Source organism: Schistocerca americana, chromosome 5 (genome assembly GCF_021461395.2).
Source record: "Schistocerca americana isolate TAMUIC-IGC-003095 chromosome 5, iqSchAmer2.1, whole genome shotgun sequence".
In the NCBI taxonomy this organism is placed as follows: Eukaryota; Metazoa; Arthropoda; class Insecta; order Orthoptera; family Acrididae; genus Schistocerca; species Schistocerca americana.
In genome coordinates, this window is record NC_060123.1 from 300,235,161 (window position 1) to 300,257,130 (window position 21,970).

Consider the following 21,970-nt stretch of genomic DNA (forward strand, 5'->3'; position numbering starts at 1 on the left):
AAGGCAAGGAGAAGAAGGCAATGAGAAAGCAAGGAGAAGAAGGCAGTGAGAAGGCAAGGAGAAAAAGGCAATGAGAAGGCAAGGAGAAAAGGGCAATGAGAAGGCAAGGAGAAAAAGGCAATGAGAAGGCAAGGAGAAAAAGGCAATGAGAAGGCAAGGAGAAAAAGGCAATGAGAAGGCAAGGAGAAAAAGGCAATGAGAAGGCAAGGAGAAAAAGGCAATGAGAAGGCAAGGAGAAAAAGGCAATGAGAAGGCAAGGAGAAAAAGGCAATGAGAAGGCAAGGAGAAAAAGGCAATGAGAAGGCAAGGAGAAAAAGGCAATGAGAAGGCAAGGAGAAGTCAAGGGAAAGAGTAAGGAAGACAGTGAGGTGGAGAAGAGCAAAGAAAGGAACCAACAAAAGGAAGGAAGAAACGAGAAGTGAAAAACCAAAAAGACCACGATGATAGGTCGTGGAACCGTCCGTCTCCGGACGCAGGCGCTAACTACCCCCGTGAGGGGGATGGACTCCTTTTAGTCGCCTCTTACGACAGGCAGGAATACCGCGGGCCTATTCTAATCCCCGGACCCGCAGGGGGGGAAAGGCAGGTTAACTAAGGAAAAGCCAGTCCTCATCTGTGTAAGTCAGAAGCTTGGCGGAGGTTCTATATGACCTAACTGGCAACACATTCCCAAACTCTAGTTATTATAGTCTACAGCAGTCCACTAGAATCACTGTAAATAGGTTTTCTATGTTATTTCACTTTGATTGATATTATGTTGGAACAGAACATGTTGAGTAAAATTCAACTCGGCTCATACTGTTGAAAAGTTTCATATTTTTTAAAAAAACATCATACATGTATACTGGGTCTCTCCCTCAAGAGCTGTCAGCCTCACATTCCATAGTATTTTAGCATGTATTTGCAGTTTTGTTTTTTCCTACATGTAGATGGAGTCAGTCCAAACAAATACTGATCATGATGTGTTTCATGTGACACCCGTAGACAACATAAAATGTCAGTTTGTCAATTAGGACAGTAAAACAAAAAGTAAATCCAGTAGTGAAGTAGCAACTGAGTAACACTGCTGCTTGGCAACAGGAGACTGACAGTGCGCCATGGGCAAGAACTCAAGATGTGGCAGGCTGGGGAAAAAAGACGTGATGAATAAATGTTTACCAATAGTAGTGCTAGAAGATACTGGAGCTGTCAGCTCTTTAAATCATAAAGGATAGTAAAATAGATACTATTGGTTTAGGGATCTGAAAACCAAAACTCCAGGCCACTCTACCAAATACTGACACTTTATGGCCTGTATTAGAACTGAGGCTACATTACTTGCTGTGAATCAAATACAGTTGATAGTATGAGGCATCCAAAGGTAGATAAGCGTTGTTTGCCACATCATCTTGACCTACTTATGCCATTTCTTGTACTGACCAATATTGGGCTATTTCTCTACTATTGCCTTGCAGTATTTCTCAGTCACTACTAAAGTTGTTTATGTTTTTTATGTTTTGCTATCCCTGCAAGCAGATACTGATAGCACAGTAACTGTAGTAGGCTAAACCTGGACTGCTCTACCAAATGCCCACATTAAATGCTGGAAAAGCTACCGAGAGTCGTGTACCTGAGATACCAAAGGTATCTCAGCTATTATCGTCTCCTGGGAATGCTGCCTCTTCTACAGGAAATACAGGTCTGTCACTACTCTTCCACTTGACTGTGAGTGGTATGACAGCGGTAGGTCCAGGCATTCTGTACAGGGAAGATGGAGCTCAGGGAGAATTCCAGATGTCCCCTAACAAACAACTTCAAGATGTTGTCTTCCACCGAGACCAGTGGAGCTCACTTTACTGTTGAGAAATGTGCTGTGTCCCATGTCAGGGAGAAGAAAAAACAATGGAGTAAGGTACATTAACCACCAGCAGTCCAAACAACAGCAAATAATGGTATCCCTTAGAGAAATTGTAGCAAGGGATGAGAAGGACACTGTGTATGCCTGGGGGCCTCATTCAACATGTTGAAGATGCTATTCTTGCTGCCACTGAGGGAACAGTGTGCAACCAACTGAAGACTGTGGGGCATGCTGGAACAAACAATGCCTGCTATCTGGGTTCCAAAGTCATACTTGGATCATTCCAACAACAGAGAAGGTTGAGAATACCAGCCTTGCTCACAGATTGTCAAGGAAGCTCGCAATCAGGAGTATTCTCCTCAGAACATGCTTTTTACAGATGATTCAGCCATCTATAATGCAGTGCTGCCTGGAAGATGCTGTACAAATATTCAATCAGATCTTGAAAAGATTTCAAAGTGGTGCACAGACTGGCAATTTCATTCAGAAATGTAAAACTGTGTTCTTCACAAAAGGAAAAAATGTAGTATCCTATGATTACAGTATCAGTGAATCACAGCTGTAATTGGTCAAATCATACAAATACCTGGCTGTAACACTTTGTAGAGATATGAAATGGAATAACAACACAGGTTGCCGCTGGTAATGCAGGTGGTTGACTTATTGGAAGAATACTGACAAAATGTAATCAGTCTACAAAGAAGACTGCTTACAAATCATTCATGAAATCCATCCTAGAATATTGCTGAAGTGCGTGGGACTTATATCAAATGTGACCAACAGGAGCCATTGAATTTGTATAGAGAAGGGCAACATGAATGGCCACAGGTTTGTCTGACCTGTGGGAATGTCACAGAGATGCCGAAAGAATTGAACAGGCGTATCTTCGAGATAGACATGAATTATTATCCTGAGAAAACCTTCTTCTAAAATTTCAAGAATTGGCCTTAAATCTACATCTACACCTGTACAGTGAAGTTCATGACAGAGGTAGCATCCCATTGTAGCACTTATTAGAGTTTCTTCCCATTCCACTCATATATGGAGGGGCGCAAAAAGAATGATTATTTAAATGCCTCTGTGTGCTGTAATTAATCTAATCCTGTACTCAAGAACCTGATGTGCACAATACATAGAGGTTTGCAGTGTATTCCTAGAGTCATCAATCAAAGCCAGTTCTTGTAACTATGTAAGCAGGCTTTCTCGGATAGTTTACGTCTATCTTCAAAAGACTGTCAGTTCAGTTTCTTCACCATCTCTATGGCACTCTTACACAGGTCAGACAAACCTGTGACTATTAGTGCTGTTTAAATGATCACTCACAGAATATACTACAAACCCCCACTTATTTCTCTCATAGGGATTGTGAGGACAAGATTCGATTAACTTCAGAAGGCATTCAAATAGCCATTCTTCCCATGCTCTGTACATGGATGGAATAGGAAAAGGCTCTTCTATCTGGCACAATGGGATGCTCTGCCATGCACTTCACACTGGTCTGTAGATTATACATGCATATGTAGATAAACTACAATTTAAAAACAAAAAATGAAATGAGTTTTTCTGCTGACACTGGGTATCACATGAAACACATGACTAATAGTATTTATTTGGGCAGACTCCCTCTCCACTTTGCAAAACCAAAATTGAAAATGTTTGCTCCAATACCAGATAAAATTTGTCTGGCAACTCTCAGGGGGCACACCTGGTGCATAAATCATTGGCATTTATGAGGGGACTTCAAGAAAGTAAGTTATTCATTATTATGGCAGACCAAGCAACTTTTATTGAATGCCCAACATCTTTGCTCTAAGATGATCTTGAAATACAACCATTTTCTCAAACATGGACATTCCATAAGGAGGAGCCTAAGGCAGCAGAACGAGGGTGACACATTTGGCAAACAGGTCTGTTGTGTCCACCAGTTACTCTGCGTCTTAACTGACTGCTAGTATGCACTTCAGAGTAACACAGATTAATGACTCTATTTTTCAACACAGTGACCAGTCTGGGCACACAATTCCACCAATCATTCTTTTCCTCAATGAAAGAAGTCCGCTACTTGGTCATGGACCCATTCAAGCACTGCTGTGTGAACGTCCTCATCTTCAGAAAATCTACAATTCCTATGAATCAGTTCCTAGATTGCCTGGACATTGTCATATGTGGTCAATGTCGATGGCATTCCTTCCCATTCAACATCACCCTCTTTTTTGCAGCTTTGATCAAATTGTTGGCACCATTTCACTATGTCAGGACACAACATCGCATCTGGTCCGTATATGGCCAGAATTGCTGAATCTTTGTGCAATTTAGACTTTTTTCCACAAGAATTGTACTGTCCCTCAATACTTCAACTTCGCACTACATTTCCAGTTGCCACTCCCACAATGCAATGTACCTGTTCTCCTTATCGCAGCAGAATTGTGTCTGCAGAAAACACAGAACATGTACTCTCTTCTGACAATGTGCCACTCTCGTTGTGTGATGGTCTTAATGTAGGACGACATGTGTAACTTACTTTTTGAAGTTCCCTCATTGTAATTGGACTTTTATGGGTATAGTCAATTACATATACTGGTAATATTTAAAAGGGAGACTTATATACATTTGCAGCCAAGTTAATGTCATTTTACACAAAATTTCAACACCTTTCCCAGCTTTCTACTTCAGGTTAGTTGAGCAAAGAACTTCTCACCATTCCAGTTTCATCCACACTCAAGTCCAGATACTGAGTAACTGCTTGACATGCCTGAAAAAGGTAGACAAAATACCGTGTCAAGGTGGTATGGCCTATATAGGACAGACACCACATACAGTGGAAGAGTGTTGTATGGAACATCCACGTTGCACTTGCCTACTGCAACCCAGTAAGTCTGCAGTTGCGGAACATTGTATTTCCAACAACATTCAATAGAGTACGACAAAACTTCGATTTTGGCCACAGCAACAACCTTTTGGGACTCCATTATCAAAGAATCTGTTGAAATATGCATTATGGGAAATCTGATGAACCGTGACAGTGGTTACCAATTGAATAACGCATGGAATCCCATCATCTCCAAAATTTGCTTGAAACGAAGACACCAGAAGACTTCGACAGCTGCAGCCAGTGACAATACCGATGGCAGCTGAGTCTTGCAGTTCCACCAGCGAGGGCGCTGTCACTGGGCAGTGTGGTCCTTCTGTCTCCGCGACTACAATGCATGTGTGGCAGTACCATCAGCGCACTATATAAGACAGAGTGGAGAACGTCTTCGTCAGATCTGGTTCGGTTCACCTAAAGATGGCTGGCAGTTGTCCAACTGAAATATTGTGCAATGAAGTTTACGACGACCGGCTGCAAGCCCGAAATCTTTTTGAACAGTTGATTCGCCAGGATAATTTCAAATTTTACAATAAAAAATTATGTCCCTCTAAAAGCACCTGAAAAGCTCAGACATGGCAGTACGTGTCAGAAGCATTGGCAGCTTCATGTAGAATCTGCACCTACTGGCACTGGCATTCATACACAGTAAATCTTACACTTATTAGAGTCACACTGGTATGATGTGAATTCACAACAACCAAAGTTAAGAATTTAATCTATCATCACTTTGAATCTACCTCCATGTGATCATGTAGATGAAGTCAAAGGACACCTGTAGCAGGAAGTGAATCTGATGCTTCAAGCTTGGCCAGGAAAGGAAGTAGGGTAGTAGTTGCTTGTTTGCTATCCATACATTTGGGAACACCAACCACAAGAATTTCAAATATTGTAGAAAATAATAAAAGTGACTTAGCTGGAGTCTTCAAAATTTGGAAATGCTCAATTTCATCAGCAAAATCTGAAAGACCACATATATAAATTTGCTTGTTGATGTATTCTCTTTAAAGCCTCATATTAAAGAAGGATATTTTGACAATTTCAGTGAAGCTGTAACTGAACTTTCTTTGAAACAAGAAAAAGAACTGTGCCAAGCTTAAGCTGGCTTGGACACTGCCAGATGACAATGGTGCATATAAACAAGCAACATCGGCTTAGCATGAAAACCTTAAATCTCAAAAATAAAACAAAAATATTTTAACTACCTTTTTAGGTAGAAAGCCCTGTATATCAGCTATTAGTAAGCCAATGACACGTAATGACCAATGTGCTGCGCTCCAGTGAGGAGAAAAAAGAAACCTCATTTATTGTTAGGCAATCACATCAACTGAGAAAACCTCACATAACTTTTCTGAGAAACGTTTTCCTAATGAACCAACAATATTTTTTTTAAAAATATAAAGTGCTTGAAAACAAAAGAACACATTTACAGCTAAGGAACTGTTGATAATTACCTTGCCCTTTCTCTTGCATGTTCTTGCCTTTCTTTTTCCTTTTCTTGCTGTTTTCGTCCAACTCTTTCCTCTCTCTTTCTCCTAAGTTCTTGCATTTTTTCTAATCTTTCCTGCATCAGTTATTCAAATGTATTACCAAACAGCACAATAAAAAATTACCACACCATAAAACATACTCTTTATGAGTGACTTACCTGCCTCTCTGCCTCCAGAAGTCTTCGCCTCTCTTCTGCAGCTGCCTCTTTAGCTGCTTTCTCTTCCTGTTTTCTCTGTCGTTCTTCATGTATGCCTTGAAGTCGTTCCTCTTGTTCCTTCCACAGTGAAATTTGCACTTAGTCACTTTCTGGTTAAAGGAGTTGTGTTTTACAGGAACTATACAGATAACAACTACTGAAAATACGTTATCCTGTAACTCAGTATTAGTTAAAAGGCTACAAAATAAAAGCACAGTAATAGGTATTATCAATAAGTTAATATCAGCTGCTTTTACTTATGCCTCTGTGCCTATGTTCCTAATGAAATGTCAATGTTATTGTTGTCATCGTTGTGATCTTCAGTATAAGAATTGTTTTGATGCAGGCAGCTCAGTGCAAGTTTCATCATCTCTGTATGACTATTGCAACCTGAATCCATTTGGAATCTAGTAACTATAGTCAGGTCTTTGGTTCCCTCTACAATTTTCACCCCTCACACTTCCCTCCAATACTAAATTAACTATTTCTTGATGCCCCAGGAAGTCTTTCTTCCTGAAATCGATTCAGTTCCTCTTCCTTAATTACCTCATCTTCAGCATTCTTCTGTAGCAACACATTTCAAAAGCTTCTATTCTGTTCCTGACTGTACTGTTTGTCATTGATTTTTCACTTTCGTATAAGACTACATCCAGGCGAATTAACCCAGGAAAGGCTTCATATCACTAAAATTTATATTCAATGTTGACAAAACTCTCTTTTACAGTAGCAACCTTATTTCCAGTCTGCATTTTATATTGTGCCTACTTTGGCCAATGTCAGTTATTTTGCTGTCCAAACAGAAAAGCTCATCTACTACTTTTTGGTCTCATTTTCTAATGTAATTCTATCAGCTTTTACCAATTTGATTTGACTACTCCCATTGCCCTTGTGTTACTTTTGTTGATGTTCATCTTATGATATGTTTTCACAACAGTACCCATTTCATTCATCTTATGTTCCAAGTCCTTTGCCTTCTTCTGACAGGACTACAGTGTCACTGGCAATCTTTATAGTTATTAATTTTTCTGCCTCAACTTTTAATTAATTTTCCAATTTTCTCTTCTGTTTCCTTTAATGCCTGCTCAGTGTATATATTGAATAATATGTGGGTTAGACAGTAATAAATATCACAGTAGGCAGTTCAGCTGAAGCGGAATCAACTTCTCTAAATAGGGACAATCACAGAAGTTGGACAGACAGTGGTAATACAAGGAAGGTAACTGAAGAAACCTCGGGTTAGAGAAGAAATACTCCAAGAAATCAATAAAAGAATAAAACACAAAAATTCTGATGAAGAAAACAAGAATACAGCAGTGTAGGTCACTTAAGAATGAAATAAATAGGAAAGGCAGGGAAGTTAAGGTGAAACAGCTGCAAGAAAAGTGTGAAGAAATCAAACAAGATACGATAATTGGAAGAACAGATTCTCATACAGTAAAGTCAAAACAGCCTTATAAACAATTGAAAGTAAAGCTGTCAGCACTAAAAGGCAAGAGGAATTATGTTGTTAAACATAGACAAAAGAGTGGACAGATGAAAAGAATACCCTGAAGGCCTCTATGAGGGGGAGGAACTGCCTGCTGATGTGATGGGAGAAGAAATGGAAGTGTATCTGGATTTCACAAGGGACCCAGTATTACCAGTCAGAGTTTGACAAAGCTTTGCAAGACTTGCAATTAAATAAGACAGAATGCATAGATAACATTACTTCACAATTTCTGAAATAAGTGGGGGAGAAATGGCAACCCAACAAATAGTTCAAGTTGGCATGTAGAATACATCAGACTGGAGACATACCATCAGACTTTCGGAAAAGTATCATCCACATAAGCCCAAAGATAGTAACGACAGATATATTTGAGAACTATTGCAGAATCAGCCTAACAGTTCATGTGCCCAAGTTGCTGACAAGAATAATATACAGAATAATCTATAAGAAAATAGAAGATATCTTAGGTGATGAGCAGCTTGGCTTTAGAAAAAGTAAAGGTAACAGAGAGGTAGTTATGTTGGTAATAGAAGTGTGACTTAAGACAAATTACGACACACTCATAGGATTTATAGACTTAGAAAAAGTGTGAAATAATGGAAAATGGTCCAAGATGTTTGAAAGTCTCATAAATGTAGGCGTAAGCTATAGGGAAAGAATGTAATATACAGGGTGATTCAAAAAGAATACCACAACTTTGAAAATGTGTATTTAATGAAAGAAACATAATATAACCTTCTGTTATACATCATTACAAAGAGTATTTAAAAAGGTTTTTTTTCACTCAAAAACAAGTTCAGAGATGTTCAATATGGCCCCCTCCAGACACACGAGCAATATCAACCCGATACTCCAACTCGTTCCACACTCTCTGTAGCATATCAGGCGTAACAGTTTAGATAGCTGCTGTTATTTCTCGTTTCAAATCATCAATGGTGGCTGGGAGAGGTGGCCGAAACACCATATCCTTAACATACCCCCATAAGAAAAAATCGCAGGGGGTAAGATCAGGTCTTCTTGGAGGCCAGTGATGACGTGCTCTGTCACGGGCTGCCTGGCGGCCGATCCATCGCCTCGGGTAGTTGGCGTTCAGGTAGTTACGGACAGATAAGTGCCAATGTGGTGGCGCTCCATCCTGCTGAAATATGAATTGTTGTGGTTCTTGTTCGAGCTGAGGGAACAGCCACTTCTCTAACATCTCCAGATACTGTAGTTCAGTTAAAGTAGCACCTTCGAAGAAAAAGGGACCAAAAACTTTATTGGCTGAAATGGCAAACAAATGTACAACTAAATGAAACTTTATAGCTCCCTTTATTCGCCGACAGATAGTGCTTAGCTCTGCCTTTTGTCGTTGCAGAGTTTTAAATTCCTAAAGTTGTGGTATTCTTTTTGAATCACCCTGTATAATATGTACAAGAATGAAGAAAAAAACAAGAATGGAAGACCAAGAATGAAATGCTCAAATTAAAATGATTGGAATTCAGAGAATCAGTCTCTTACCACTACTGTTCAATCAGTACAGTGAAGAAGCAATTATGGAAATGAAAGATAGGTTCAGGAGTAGGATTAAAATTCAGAGTGAAAGAATATCACTGATAAGATTTGGTGATGATGCTGCTATCCTCAGGGAAAGTGAGGAAGTTTGCAAGACATACCAAATGGAATAAATAGTCTACTGGGCAGTTTATTAAGATCTTGCCTCCTTACACAAGGGTTTCCAAACTTACAAGACGGTAACAAAGTATCGAACATAAATATGATTCTCAGGAATCTAACTGGTACTATCCCGTGTGGCACTTTTCTCCTATTGCTAATGCCAGATTTTCTTCCATGTCTTTGTTCCATTCTTCTTTTGTCCTTGCATTCGCGTTCCTCCTGTGTGTTCCTATTAATTTCTGTCTCACTTAAAGATATTTCTTTATTGTTTCATTTGTTCTTAGCCCTCTTTCTCCCCCATTCCTTTTTTAAATTTTGTTTGTCCTTTTATTAGTATTTTAATCTTAATACGTAGCTAGAGATATATTTGCAATATAATGTAAATGGATATATAAAAAATCTACTCACCAAGTTGTAGCATGAGAACACACACACACACACACACACACACACACACACACACACACACACACACACACACACACACACAGATTTAACTTTTACAGGCTTTCGGAATCAGTGGTTCCTTCTTCTGGCAGAAGAGTTGAAGGGAAGGAAGAGGGGTGAAGGGAATGGACTGGGGAGGTTTAGGAAAAGGTGTACAGCTCAGAGAAGGAACCCAGAACCCTACATCAGCGGAGTCTTACCATATGAGTTGAGAAGGAAAGAAAGAAAGGGATATATTTTGAATTGTAATATTTCCAACTTGAACTATAGGTTGCCTGTAGCTCGTTATTAATACTCTAGTAGATTAGCCTTCTCTATCATAGTTCCCCGTTAATTCTATTTGTTTTCTTGATACCAAGACTCTGAATTAGTTTTTCTTCTCTTTCCTGGTAAGCCTCTTTTCTACAACTATTAACTTTCCCAGACAGCTTTACACCTAAATGTGACAACTATAGTAGTTATCCAAATCTCAGATTTCACATTTGATTTGATATAATATAACAAAACCACTGACGATAATGTAATGATGATTCCAAATTCACATCTCATTCTTAAATCAGTCAACATACAACAGAATTTTCTCCCCTCTGCATCTTTCATACCTGCAGAAAGGTTAATAATTATTAGAAAATTAAATCTTCAAGATTTTCTCAGATAACTGTACCTGGCATTGAGCCATAAAATCGTGTCTCTTGTTTTGTGCTGACAGTTCAGTGATGAATGCAATCTCCTTCAGTTTCTCCTCTTCATCGTGAGCCTTACGTACAATGCCTTGAAGGTGCAGCTTACGGTTGACTTCAGCACGTTTAAGCTTCATTTCAAGGCGGTTTCTTTTATCCTCTATGAGTTGGGCCTGGGCAGCCTTTACCTCTTCCACCTGTTAGATGGGTTAACAATATCCAATATCAAAAAATGGTACTATTGTGAGATACAAAGTAACTACATTTATGTTACATTTTTACAGTTATTCATCATTTTCATGATACAATGGTGCAGAGAAGCAGTATCACACTACTTTATACCTAAAAATTTATTTATTTACTTGAATGTAATAGAGGGAAACATTCCACGTGGGAAAAAATTTCAAACACCTGGAATCCTTACCCAATCCGTTACCCCCGTAAACCATCCTTGTAACCATTGATGCCACTTCCTTATACACAAATATCCCGCACGTCCAGGGCCTCGCTGCGATGGAGCACTTCCTTTCAGGCCGATCACCTGCCACCCTACTTAAAACCTCTTTCCTCATTACCTTAGCCAGCTTCATCCTGACCCACAACTTCTTCACTTTTGAAGACCAGACATACCAACAATTAAAGGGAACAGCCATGGGTACCAGGATGGCCCCCTCGTACGCCAACCTATTCATGGGTCGCTTAGAGGAAGCCTTCTTGGTTACCCAGGCCTGCCAACCCAAAGTTTGGTACAGATTTATTGATGACATCTTCATGATCTGGACTCACAGTGAAGAAGAACTCCAGAATTTCCTCTCCAACCTCAACTCCTTTGATTCCATCAGATTCACCTGGTCCTACTCCAAATCCCATGCCACTTTCCTTGATGTTGACCTCCACCTGTCCAATGGTACCTCCTTTATGACAGCTGCCACCCATTCCACATCAAACGGTCCCTTCCCTACAGCCTAGGTCTTCGTGGCAAACGAATCTGCTCCAGTCCGGAATCCCTGAACCATGACACCAACAACCTGACAACACTTTTCGCATCCCGCAACTACCCTCCCGACCTGGTACAGAAGCAAATAACCAGAGCCACTTCCTCATCCTCTCAAACCCAGAACCTCACACAGAAGAACCACAAAAACGCCCCACTTGTGACAGGATACTTCCCGGGACTGGATCAGACTCTGAATGTGGCTCTCCTGCAGGGATACAACTTCCTCAAATCCTGCCCTGAAATGAGATCCATCCTTCATGAAATTCTCCCCACTCCACCAAGAGTGTCTTTCCGCCGACCACCTAACCTTCGTAACCTCTTAGTTCATCCCTATGAAATCCCCAAACCACCTTCCCTACCCTCTGGCTCCTACCCTTGTAACCGCCCCCGGTGTAAAACCTGTCCCATGCACCCTCCCACCACCACCTACTCCAGTCCTGTAACCCGGAAGGTGTACACGATCAAAGGCAGAGCCACGTGTGAAAGCACCCACGTGATCTACCAGCTGACCTGCCTACACTGTGATGCATTCTATGTGGGAATGACCAGCAACAAACTGTCCATTCGCATGAATGGACACAGGCAGACAGTGTTTGTTGGCAATGAGGATCACCCTGTGGCTATACATGCCTTGGTGCACGGCCAGCACATCTTGGCACAGTGTTACACCGTCCGGGTTATCTGGATACTTCCCACTAACACCAGCCTATCCGAACTCCGGAGATGGGAACTTGCTCTTCAATATATCCTCTCTTCCCGTTATCCTCCAGGCCTCAATCTCCGCTAATTTCAAGTTGCCGCCACTCATACCTCACCTGTCATTCAACAACATCTTTGCCTCTGCACTTCCGCCTCGACTGACATCTCTGCCCAGACTCTTTGTCTCTGTGTATGTCTGCTTGTGTCTGTGTATGTGTGGATGGATGTGTGTCTGTGTGCCCGTCCTTTTTTCCCCCCTAAGGTGGGTCTTTCCGCTCCCGGGATTGGGGTGGCTCCTTGCCCTCTCCCTTGGAACCCAGATCCTTTCGTCTTTCCCTCTCCTTCCCTCTTTCCTGGCGGGGTGGCCGTTGGTTGCGAGGGCTGGAGTTTTGTGTGTGTGTTTGTGTTTCTGTCGGTGTGCCAGCGCTTTCGTTTGGTGGGTCGCATCATATTTGTTTTTAGATATATTTTTTCCCCACGTGGAATATATATATATATATATATATATATATATATATATATATATATATATATATATATATATATATATATATAATAGAGGGAATGTGTCTGTTTGTGTTTCTATCGACCTGCCAGCACTTTCGTATGGTAAGTCACATCATCTTTGTTTTATATAGAGGGAAACATTCCACGGGGGAAAAATATATCTAAAAACAAAGATGATGTGACTTACCAAACGAAAGAGCTGGCAGGTCGATAGACACACAAACAAACACAAACATACACACAAAATTCAAGCTTTCGCAACCAACTGTTGCCTCATCAGGAAAGAGGGAAAGACAAAAGGATGTGGGTTTTAAGGGAGAGGGTAAGGAGTCATTCCAGTCCCGGGAGCGGAAAGACTTACCTTAGGGGGGAAAAAGGACGGGTATACACTCGCGCGCGCGCGCCCACACACACACACACACACACACACACACACACACACACACACACACACACACACACACACACACATATCCATCCAGACACAAGCAGACATATTTAAAGACCAAATATATACTAAATATGTCTGCTTGTGTCTGGATATGTGTGGATGGAAATGTGTGGATGGAAATGTGTGGATGGGTGTGTGTGTGTGTGTGTGTGTGTGTGTGTGTGTGTGTGTGTGCGTGTGCGCGAGTGTATACCCGTCCTTTTTCCCCCTAAGGTAAGTCTTTCCGCCCCCAGGATTGGAATGACTCCTTACCCTCTCCCTTAAATCCCACATCCTTTCGTCTTTCCCTCTCCTTCCCTCTTTCCTGACGAAGCAACTGTTTGTTGCGAAAGCTTGAATTTTGTGTGTATGTTTGTGTTTGTTTGTGTGTCTATCGACCTGCCAGTGCTTTTGTTTGGTAAGTCTCATCAATAAAACAGGGATGATGTGGCTTGCCAGGCGGGAGCGCTGGCGCGTTGATGGACGCACGGGCGGGCACGGGCATGCGCACGGGGTTCTGGCTTTCGCGGCCGGCGGCTGCTTCATCGGGGGGGGAGGACGGGGGGATGTGGGTTTTGGGGGAGAGGGTGAGGAGTCGTTCCGGTCCCGGGAGCGGGGGGACTTGCCTTGGGGGGAAGGGGGGGACGGGTGTACACTCGCACACGCGCGCATGTCCGTCCACACATGTGCGGATGCAGGCGGACGTGTGCGGAGGCGGGGGGTTTGGGCAGAGATGTCACTGCCCAAACTCTTTGCGTCTGTATATGTCTGCTTGTGTCTGTATACATGTGGATGGATATGTGTGTGTGTGCGCGCGCGCGCGAGTGTATACCCGTCCTTTTTTCCCCCTAAGGTAAGTCTTTCCGCTCCCGGGATTGGAATGACTCCTTACCCTCTCCCTTAAAACCCACATCCTTTCATCTTTCCCTCTCCTTCCTCTTTCCTGACGGAGCAGCCGTTGGTTGCGAAAGCTAGAATTTTGTGTGTATGTTTGTGTTTGTTTGTGTGTCTATCGACATGCCAGCGCTTTCGTTTGGTAAATCACATCATCTTTGTTTAGATATATTTATTTACTTGCTTATTCATTTATTTCATATTGGCACTTGCTGTCGACATAAGCTGCCAGCACCTATTACGTATGTGGAAGATCTAATTACTTGAAAATGAATTCTGTTTTAAGATCTACATCTACATCTACATCTACATTTATACTCCGCAAGCCACCCAACAGTGTGTGGTGGACGGCACTTTACGTGTCACTGTCATTACCTCCCTTTCCTGTTCCAGTCGCGTGTGGTTTGCGGGAAGAACGACTGTCTGAAAGCCTCCGTGCGCGCTCTAATCTCTCTAATTTTACATTCGTGATCTCCTCGGGACGTATAAGTAGGGGGAAGCAATATATTCAATACCTCATCCAGAAACGCACCCTCTCGAAACCTGGCGAGCAAGCTACACCGTGATGCAGAGCGCCTCTCTTGCAGTGTCTGCCACTTGAGTTTGTTAAACATCTCCGTAACGCTATCACGGTTACCAAATAACCCTGTGACGAAACGCGCCGCTCTTCTTTGGATCTTCTCTATCTCCTCTGTCAACCCAACCTGGTATGGATCCCACACTGATTAGCAATACTCAGGTATAGGTCGAACGAGTCTTTTGTAAGCCACCTCCTTTGTTGATGGACTACATTTTCTAAGGACTCTCCCAATGAATCTCAACCTGGTACCCGCCTTACCAACAATTAATTTTATATGATCATTCCACTTCAAATCGTTCCGCACGCATACTCCCAGATATTTTACAGAAGCAACTGCTACCAGTGTTTGTTCCGCTATCATATAATCATATAATAAAGGATCCTTCTTTCTATGTATTCGCAATACATTACATTTGTCTATGTTAAGGGTCAGTTGCCACTCCCTGCACCAAGTGCCTATCCGCTGCAGATCTTCCTGCATTTCGCTACAATTTTCTAATGCTGCAACTTCTCTGTATACTACAGCATCATCCGCGAAAAGCCGCATGGAACTTCTGACACTATCTACTAGGTCATTTATATATATTGTGAAAAGCAATGGTCCCATAACACTCCCCTGTGGCACGCCAGAGGTTACTTTAACGTCTGAAGACGACTCTCTAATAAAGTGTTATCACCTTTAACAATTGTTTAATGCACTATGTCCTTTCAAAACATTTACTCTATGGTTCTCAGTGGTGAGAATAGTCATGGTGGGAGAGGGAATCAGTTGGTTGATACTCTTAAATGCACTTTCCTGGGGGCATTTCCTTCATATGCATTCAAATAAAATAATAAAATGTAGGAGAATAAAGGACTGCATAACAATAATGATAGAACAGTAATTATTACTATCCTTCAAATGATTGTTGCAAAATGATAATTCTTTATTTTCTACTTTTTGAAGATTGATATTAGAATATGGCTGTGTAAAGATACAGGTTAATTCTTACACAAAATAGCAACCCGCCACTTTAAATAACGTTATTTATTAAACACATGTACCTCTTTTAGGGATTTATACCAAAAAGCTCACCATCGGATGGATGTTTACAGTTATAATTTCATTTAGCATTTGTTCAGTATAAGCTAAATTAAATTATAAATGTGATCACTCTGATGTGGAACCTGTTGGTTTAAAGTCAGTAACAGTGCAATCTGTTTTGGATAAATGGCAATATTAACAGTCGCTGGCTGCAGTTTTTTACTTTCTCTAAGAGCTAACTTGTATCTTTACTTACTACTAAATAGTCTTTTCTAGCGTAACTCCAATTTCTGCACTTTTGTGCCCACACTATTATTTGTGTTTGTCTGCAGCACAGAGACAAACACAAAAAGATACAACCAACCACTTATATACAGGCTCATACCCTTCTCTAGTTATTTGTGTAGTAGTCTCCTCTACTCCAAAGTATTTATTTGCCCAATGAATAATGTGTTGTACCAACTCACCGAATAGTTGAAACACTGAGTCTTAAATAAGGACATAAACAAAACAGAACTTTGCTAGCTTTTGGATAAGTTGTTCTTCAAAACTATAGAATGCATATACACCTGTACCTGAAAGACTATGTTGTCCTACTACACTGACTGTATGAGTGTGTGTGTAGGTGGGTAGGTAGTAGACCTGAAGAAGGATTTGTCCCAAAGCTAGCAAACCTGTCAGTTGTCTTTATGTGGTTACAGATTACTCTGTTTGCTGAGTTGTTACCTTTACTCCTTCCATTATTTATATTCCACCAAGGACCACTATTACCACATTTATACATTTAATGTCATCCACACATTACTGGATTTCTGCAACAAGCAATAACTAACCATATAACTGAAATACAATCTGCAATCTACAGCAATGTCAATACTAAACAGATCCTTACTTCAACTTTTTCATTTCCCTTGTTGTTAATCACTTCAGGGCAGCCCTCCTCTCCCCTTCCTCTCACAACACTTCAACCAACCCTTCTCTGACACTAAAAGAAAAAGCTTATAACAAAATCTAATAACAAGTAGCACCCTTTTTTCACATCTCTAATCATATGAACGTAAAAAAGAAGAATTGACTCTGAAACACAATAAATGTAGACAGAAGTGTCCGCTTGGATAGTTAGCAAAACTATCGGACAGAAAATAATAAGAAATAGATTTTTAAGAGCAAGGTGTGACATTATGGTCAGTATTGTGTGTTTGCAAATGTTGCATCAGACTAGATAATTGCCCTTCCATGCCCAGTGTAGCACAGTACAACTAGGTAAGAACCACCATCACAATTATTACACCTTGCAGCTATGACCAGAACATAACAACTACAAGAGGACAACATAAATTTTACTTGGTACATGTCACATATTGCACAAAAATATCAGTTTCTCTTAATATCCTAAGGAGAGTTCGGTAGCTGGTCCAAACTTAGTACACTCTGTGCTGCTTGTAATGCACAACCTGAAGGAGGACAGTGAATCATAGCTTTAGAAGCTATGGAAAGTTCACACTACATAAACTAAAAGCATCCATGCCTTGTTTAGAAGTTCCCGAAGGCGTTGACTTCGTTCCAGTTTCAGTTTCTCACGTTTTTCTTCGGCCTGTGCCTGTTTTGCTTGGAAGCGACGCAAAGTTTCAGGAACAGTGCGACGACGTGATGGAGATGACAGTTTCTGGTGAAGCTCAAGAGCTCGTCCAGGGTGCCTTGCAACAAGTTCTTGCAGCTGCTCTAATGCATCCATTCGTTCAGACCATGACATTCCTAAATCAGGTAAAAAATTAATACTGTTATAAAAAGTAATAACAACACTGTATTTCAACTGTGAATTTTCCATACACTACCAAAAATATCTGGACAAATACTATATCAGGCTACTATGTTGGTCACATTTCACTGTGCATAGGGTTATGAGTAACACAAGACAGTTCATTACTAATCTATTGTTGTATGTGTACTCTATGTGTGGACTATTTACATGACAGTGAAATACATGCATACAGTGTTTATTGTTGCATAATGTAACTGAAAACACCACAGCTGAACTTGCACATGAGATTCTGAATAAAAATGAAAACTTCTTTGAACTCTCCTATTTCTTCTACAGTATTATTATTATTTCTTTCTTTTCTCAGACGTTATGTCTGGTCAAAAATGGAAAGTGACGCGGACCTTGCTCAAGCGCGACTTCCTTTCAACTGTACGGTATATGTTATATTGCATTTAGGGACTTTCGGGTGATTGAACATGTATCAATAATTGCGGATTTCTGTAGTTGTATATATAAGTTTGGATGTAGCTGTATTGCATTGATGTACTGGTGGATATTGTATGGTATGACTCCTGTAGTTGATAGTATAATTGGTATAATGTCAACTTTATCCTGATGCCACATGTCCTTGACTTCCTCAGCCAGTTGGATGTATTTTTCAATTTTTTCTCCTGTTCTCTTTTGTATATTTGTTGTATTGGGTATGGATATTTCGATTAGTTGTGTTACTTTCTTCTTTTTATTGGTGAGTATGATGTCAGGTTTGTTATGTGGTGTTGTTTTATCTGTTATAATGGTTCTGTTCCAGTATAATTTGTATTCATCATTCTCCAGTACATTTTGTGGTGCATACTTGTATGTGGGAACGTGTTGTTTTATAAGTTTATGTTGTAAGGCAAGCTGTTGATGTATTATTTTTGCTACATTGTCATGTCTTCTGGGGTATTCTGTATTTGCTAGTATTGTACATCCGCTTGTGATGTGATCTGCTGTTTCTATTTGTTGTTTGCAAAGTCTGCATTTATCTGTTGTGGTATTGGGATCTTTAATAATATGCTTGCTGTAATACCTGGTGTTTATTGTTTGATCCTGTATTGCAATCACGAATCCTTCCGTCTCACTGTATATATTGCCTTTTCTTAGCCATGTGTTGGAAGCGTCTTGATCGATGTGTGGCTGCGTTAGATGATACGGGTGCTTGCCATGTAGTGTTTTCTTTTTCCAATTTACTTTCTTCATATCTGTTGATGTTATGTGATCCAAAGGGTTGTAGAAGTGGTTATGAAATCGCAATGGTGTAGCCGATGTATTTATATGAGTGATTGCTTTGTGTATTTTGCTAGTTTCTGCTCGTTCTATAAAGAATTTTCTTAAATTGTCTACCTGTCCATAATGTAGGTTTTTTATGTCGATAAATCCCCTTCCTCCTTCCTTTCTGCTTAATGTGAATCTTTCTGTTGCTGAATGTATGTGATGTATTCTATATTTGTGGCATTGTGATTGTGTAAGTGTATTGAGTGCTTCTAGGTCTGTGTTACTCCATTTCACTACTCCAAATGAGTAGGTCAATATTGGTATAGCATAGGTATTTATAGCTTTTGTATTGTTTCTTGCTGTCAATTCTGTTTTCAGTATTTTTGTTAGTCTTTGTCTATATTTTTCTTTTAGTTCTTCTTTAATACTTGTATTATCTATTCCTATTTTTGTCTCTATCCTAGATATATATAGGCATCTGTTTTTTTCATCACTTCTATGCAGTCGCTGTGGTTATCCAATATGTAATCTTCTTGTTTAGTGTGTTTTCCCTTGATTATGCTATTTTTCTTACATTTGTCTGTTCCAAAAGCCATATTTATATCATTGCTGAATACTTCTGTTATCTTCAGTAATTGGCTGAGTTGTTGATTTGTTGCTGCCAGTAGTTTTAGATCATCCATGTATAGCAAATGTGTGATTTTGTGTTGGTATGTTCCAGTAATATTGTATCCATAATTTGTATTATTTAGCATGTTGGATAGTGGGTTCAGAGCAAGGCAGAACCAGAAAGGACTTAATGAGTCTCCTTGATATATTCCACGCTTAATCTGTATTGGCTGTGATGTGATATTATTTGAATTTGTTTGGATATTAAGTGTGGTTTTGCAATTTTTCATTACTATGTTTAGGAACTGTATCAATTTAGGATCTACTTTGTATATTTCCAATATTTGTAGTAACCATGAGTGGGGTACACTATCAAAAGCTTTTTGGTAATCAATGTATGTGTAGTGTAGCGACCTTTGTTTAGTTTTAGCTTGATATGTCACCTCTGCATCTATTATCAGTTGCTCTTTACATCCTCGTGCTCCTTTGCAACAGCCTTTTTGTTCTTCATTTGTAATTTTGTTCTGTGTTGTATGTGTCATTAATTTCTGTGTAATGACTGAAGTTAATATTTTGTATATTGTTGGAAGGCATGTTATGGGATGATATTTAGCTGGGTTTTCTGTGTCTGCTTGATCTTTAGGTTTCAGATAAGTTATTCCATGTGTAAGTGTATCAGGGAATGTGTATGGGTCTGCAATGTAACTGTTAAATAATTTAGTTAGATGTGAATGTGTTGAGGTGAACTTCTTTAGCCAGAAATTAGGTATTTTATCTTTTCCAGGGGCTTTCCAATTGTGAGTAGAATTAATTGCTTGGGTGGCTTCATGTTGCAAAATTATCACTTCAGGCATTTGTGGTATCATCTTGTATGTGTCTGTTTGTGCTTGTATCCACCGTGCATGCCTGTTATGTTGTACCGGGTTTGACCATATGTTGCTCCAGAAGTGTTCCATGTCTGTTATGTTTGGTGGATTGTCTATTTTAATGTGTGTGTTATCTATTGTCTGGTAAAATTTCTTTTGGTTTGTATTGAATGTTTGGTTTTATTTCCTTCTATTTTCACTTTTTTTGTATCTTCTAAGTCGTTTGGCCAATGCTTGTAATTTCTGCTTCTTTTCATCTAATTGCTCTATCGCTTCTTGTTGTGAGATTTTACCTAACCTTTTTCGTTTTTTTTTTTTTTTCCCCCCCTGACGTTTCATTTCTTATAAATTGTGTTAGCTGTCCTATGTCTTTTCTCAGTTTTTCTATTCTGATCTGTAGCCTGTGTTGCCATGCTGGTTTTGTGGGTTTCTTCCGTGTGTTGGTTGGTTCTGATCTCTGCCTAGTGTGTATACTTAGTGTAGTGAGTGCTCCTATATAAACCAGTAGTTGTAACTCTTCCATAGTTTGTTTTCATTTATTTTGTTGTGTATGATTGTGTTGATAGTTGTTATTGTTGTTTCGACTTGTGGGTTATTTGGCGGTCTATGCAAGAATGGTCTAATGTCTGTATTTGTGTCTTTGTATTCTATAAATGTCAGCTGAAACTTCTCTTCTATATCTAACATGTGTGTCACTTCGTGTTCTATTTGTGCTTGTTCTGGTGGCTGTCTTAAGATTTCGTTTTCATCTGATTGTTTAATTGATGTGTGTTGGTCTTTGTTTGTTTGCTCTGGGATGTTTGAGTCCATTACTGTATTTTCTTCTTCTTCTGATTGCACATTATTTTGTTCCAGTATTTGTTGTACTTGTTGTTTGATGTTTTCTAATTCTGACTGGGGTATCCTGTTATTTTTTATTATTACACGGATCTGATCAGCTAGTCGTTGTTCTGTTAAAAATTTTAATTCTGGGTATCTGGTAATAACTGTTGTGTATACTTGTGATCTGTATCCAGTTGTGTTGGTTCCTAGGTTTGTTGCTTGGTAATAACAGAACATGAGGTGTCGATTAACTTCATCTGACCATCTCATCCTCTGTCTTTGTTTCCCTTCTAGGGTGGTTGCAGGAAGCATATCCTGCAAAACACCTCTATTTGGATTTAAATCATTTTCCAGTTGGCTAGCAGTGTCGTTATCATTGTGGGCGGGCATAGGGTTTAAACATCGTCCCCGACAATGACAGCACTTGTCCGAGTCTTCTTTAGTTCTGTCCTGAACCAAGTAATCACACTAAAAGGGGGGTTAGCCCTATTAGTGGTTTGTTCTTTTCGTCGCCTTTTACGAGTGGCAGAACATACCGGAGGCCTATTCTTTTCCCGGGCCTCCACGGGGTTTATTATTATTATTATTGTTATTACTATTTCCTTCACTTTCTCAGACGTTAAGTCCGGATAAAAATGGAGTGACGCGGACCTTGATCAAGCGTCACTTCCTTTTAACTGTACGGTATGTGTTATATTGCATTTAGGAACTTTCGGGTAATTACGGATTTCTGTAGTTGTATATATATGTTTGGATGTAGCTGTATTGCATTGATGTACTGGTGGATATTGTGTGGTATGACTCCTGTAGTTGATAGTATAATTGGTATGATGTCAACTTTATCCTGATGCCACATGTCTTTGA

General features: G+C 40.0%; 1 protein-coding gene across 5 annotated transcripts in view; it reads right to left on the bottom strand.

The window, feature by feature from the left end:
• LOC124615778 (S phase cyclin A-associated protein in the endoplasmic reticulum) overlaps positions 1-21,970 on the bottom strand; it is a 590,398-nt gene that overhangs the window by 421,710 nt on the left and 146,718 nt on the right. For all 5 annotated transcript variants that reach the window (XM_047143880.1, XM_047143883.1, XM_047143882.1 and 2 more), the window contains 4 exons: positions 17,322-17,548; positions 10,647-10,859; positions 6,352-6,468; positions 6,158-6,267 (listed from right to left, as the gene is read on the bottom strand). In XM_047143880.1, the coding sequence (XP_046999836.1) occupies positions 6,158-6,267; positions 6,352-6,468; positions 10,647-10,859; positions 17,322-17,548 (667 nt within the window). The remainder of the gene's footprint in view (positions 1-6,157; positions 6,268-6,351; positions 6,469-10,646; positions 10,860-17,321; positions 17,549-21,970) is intronic.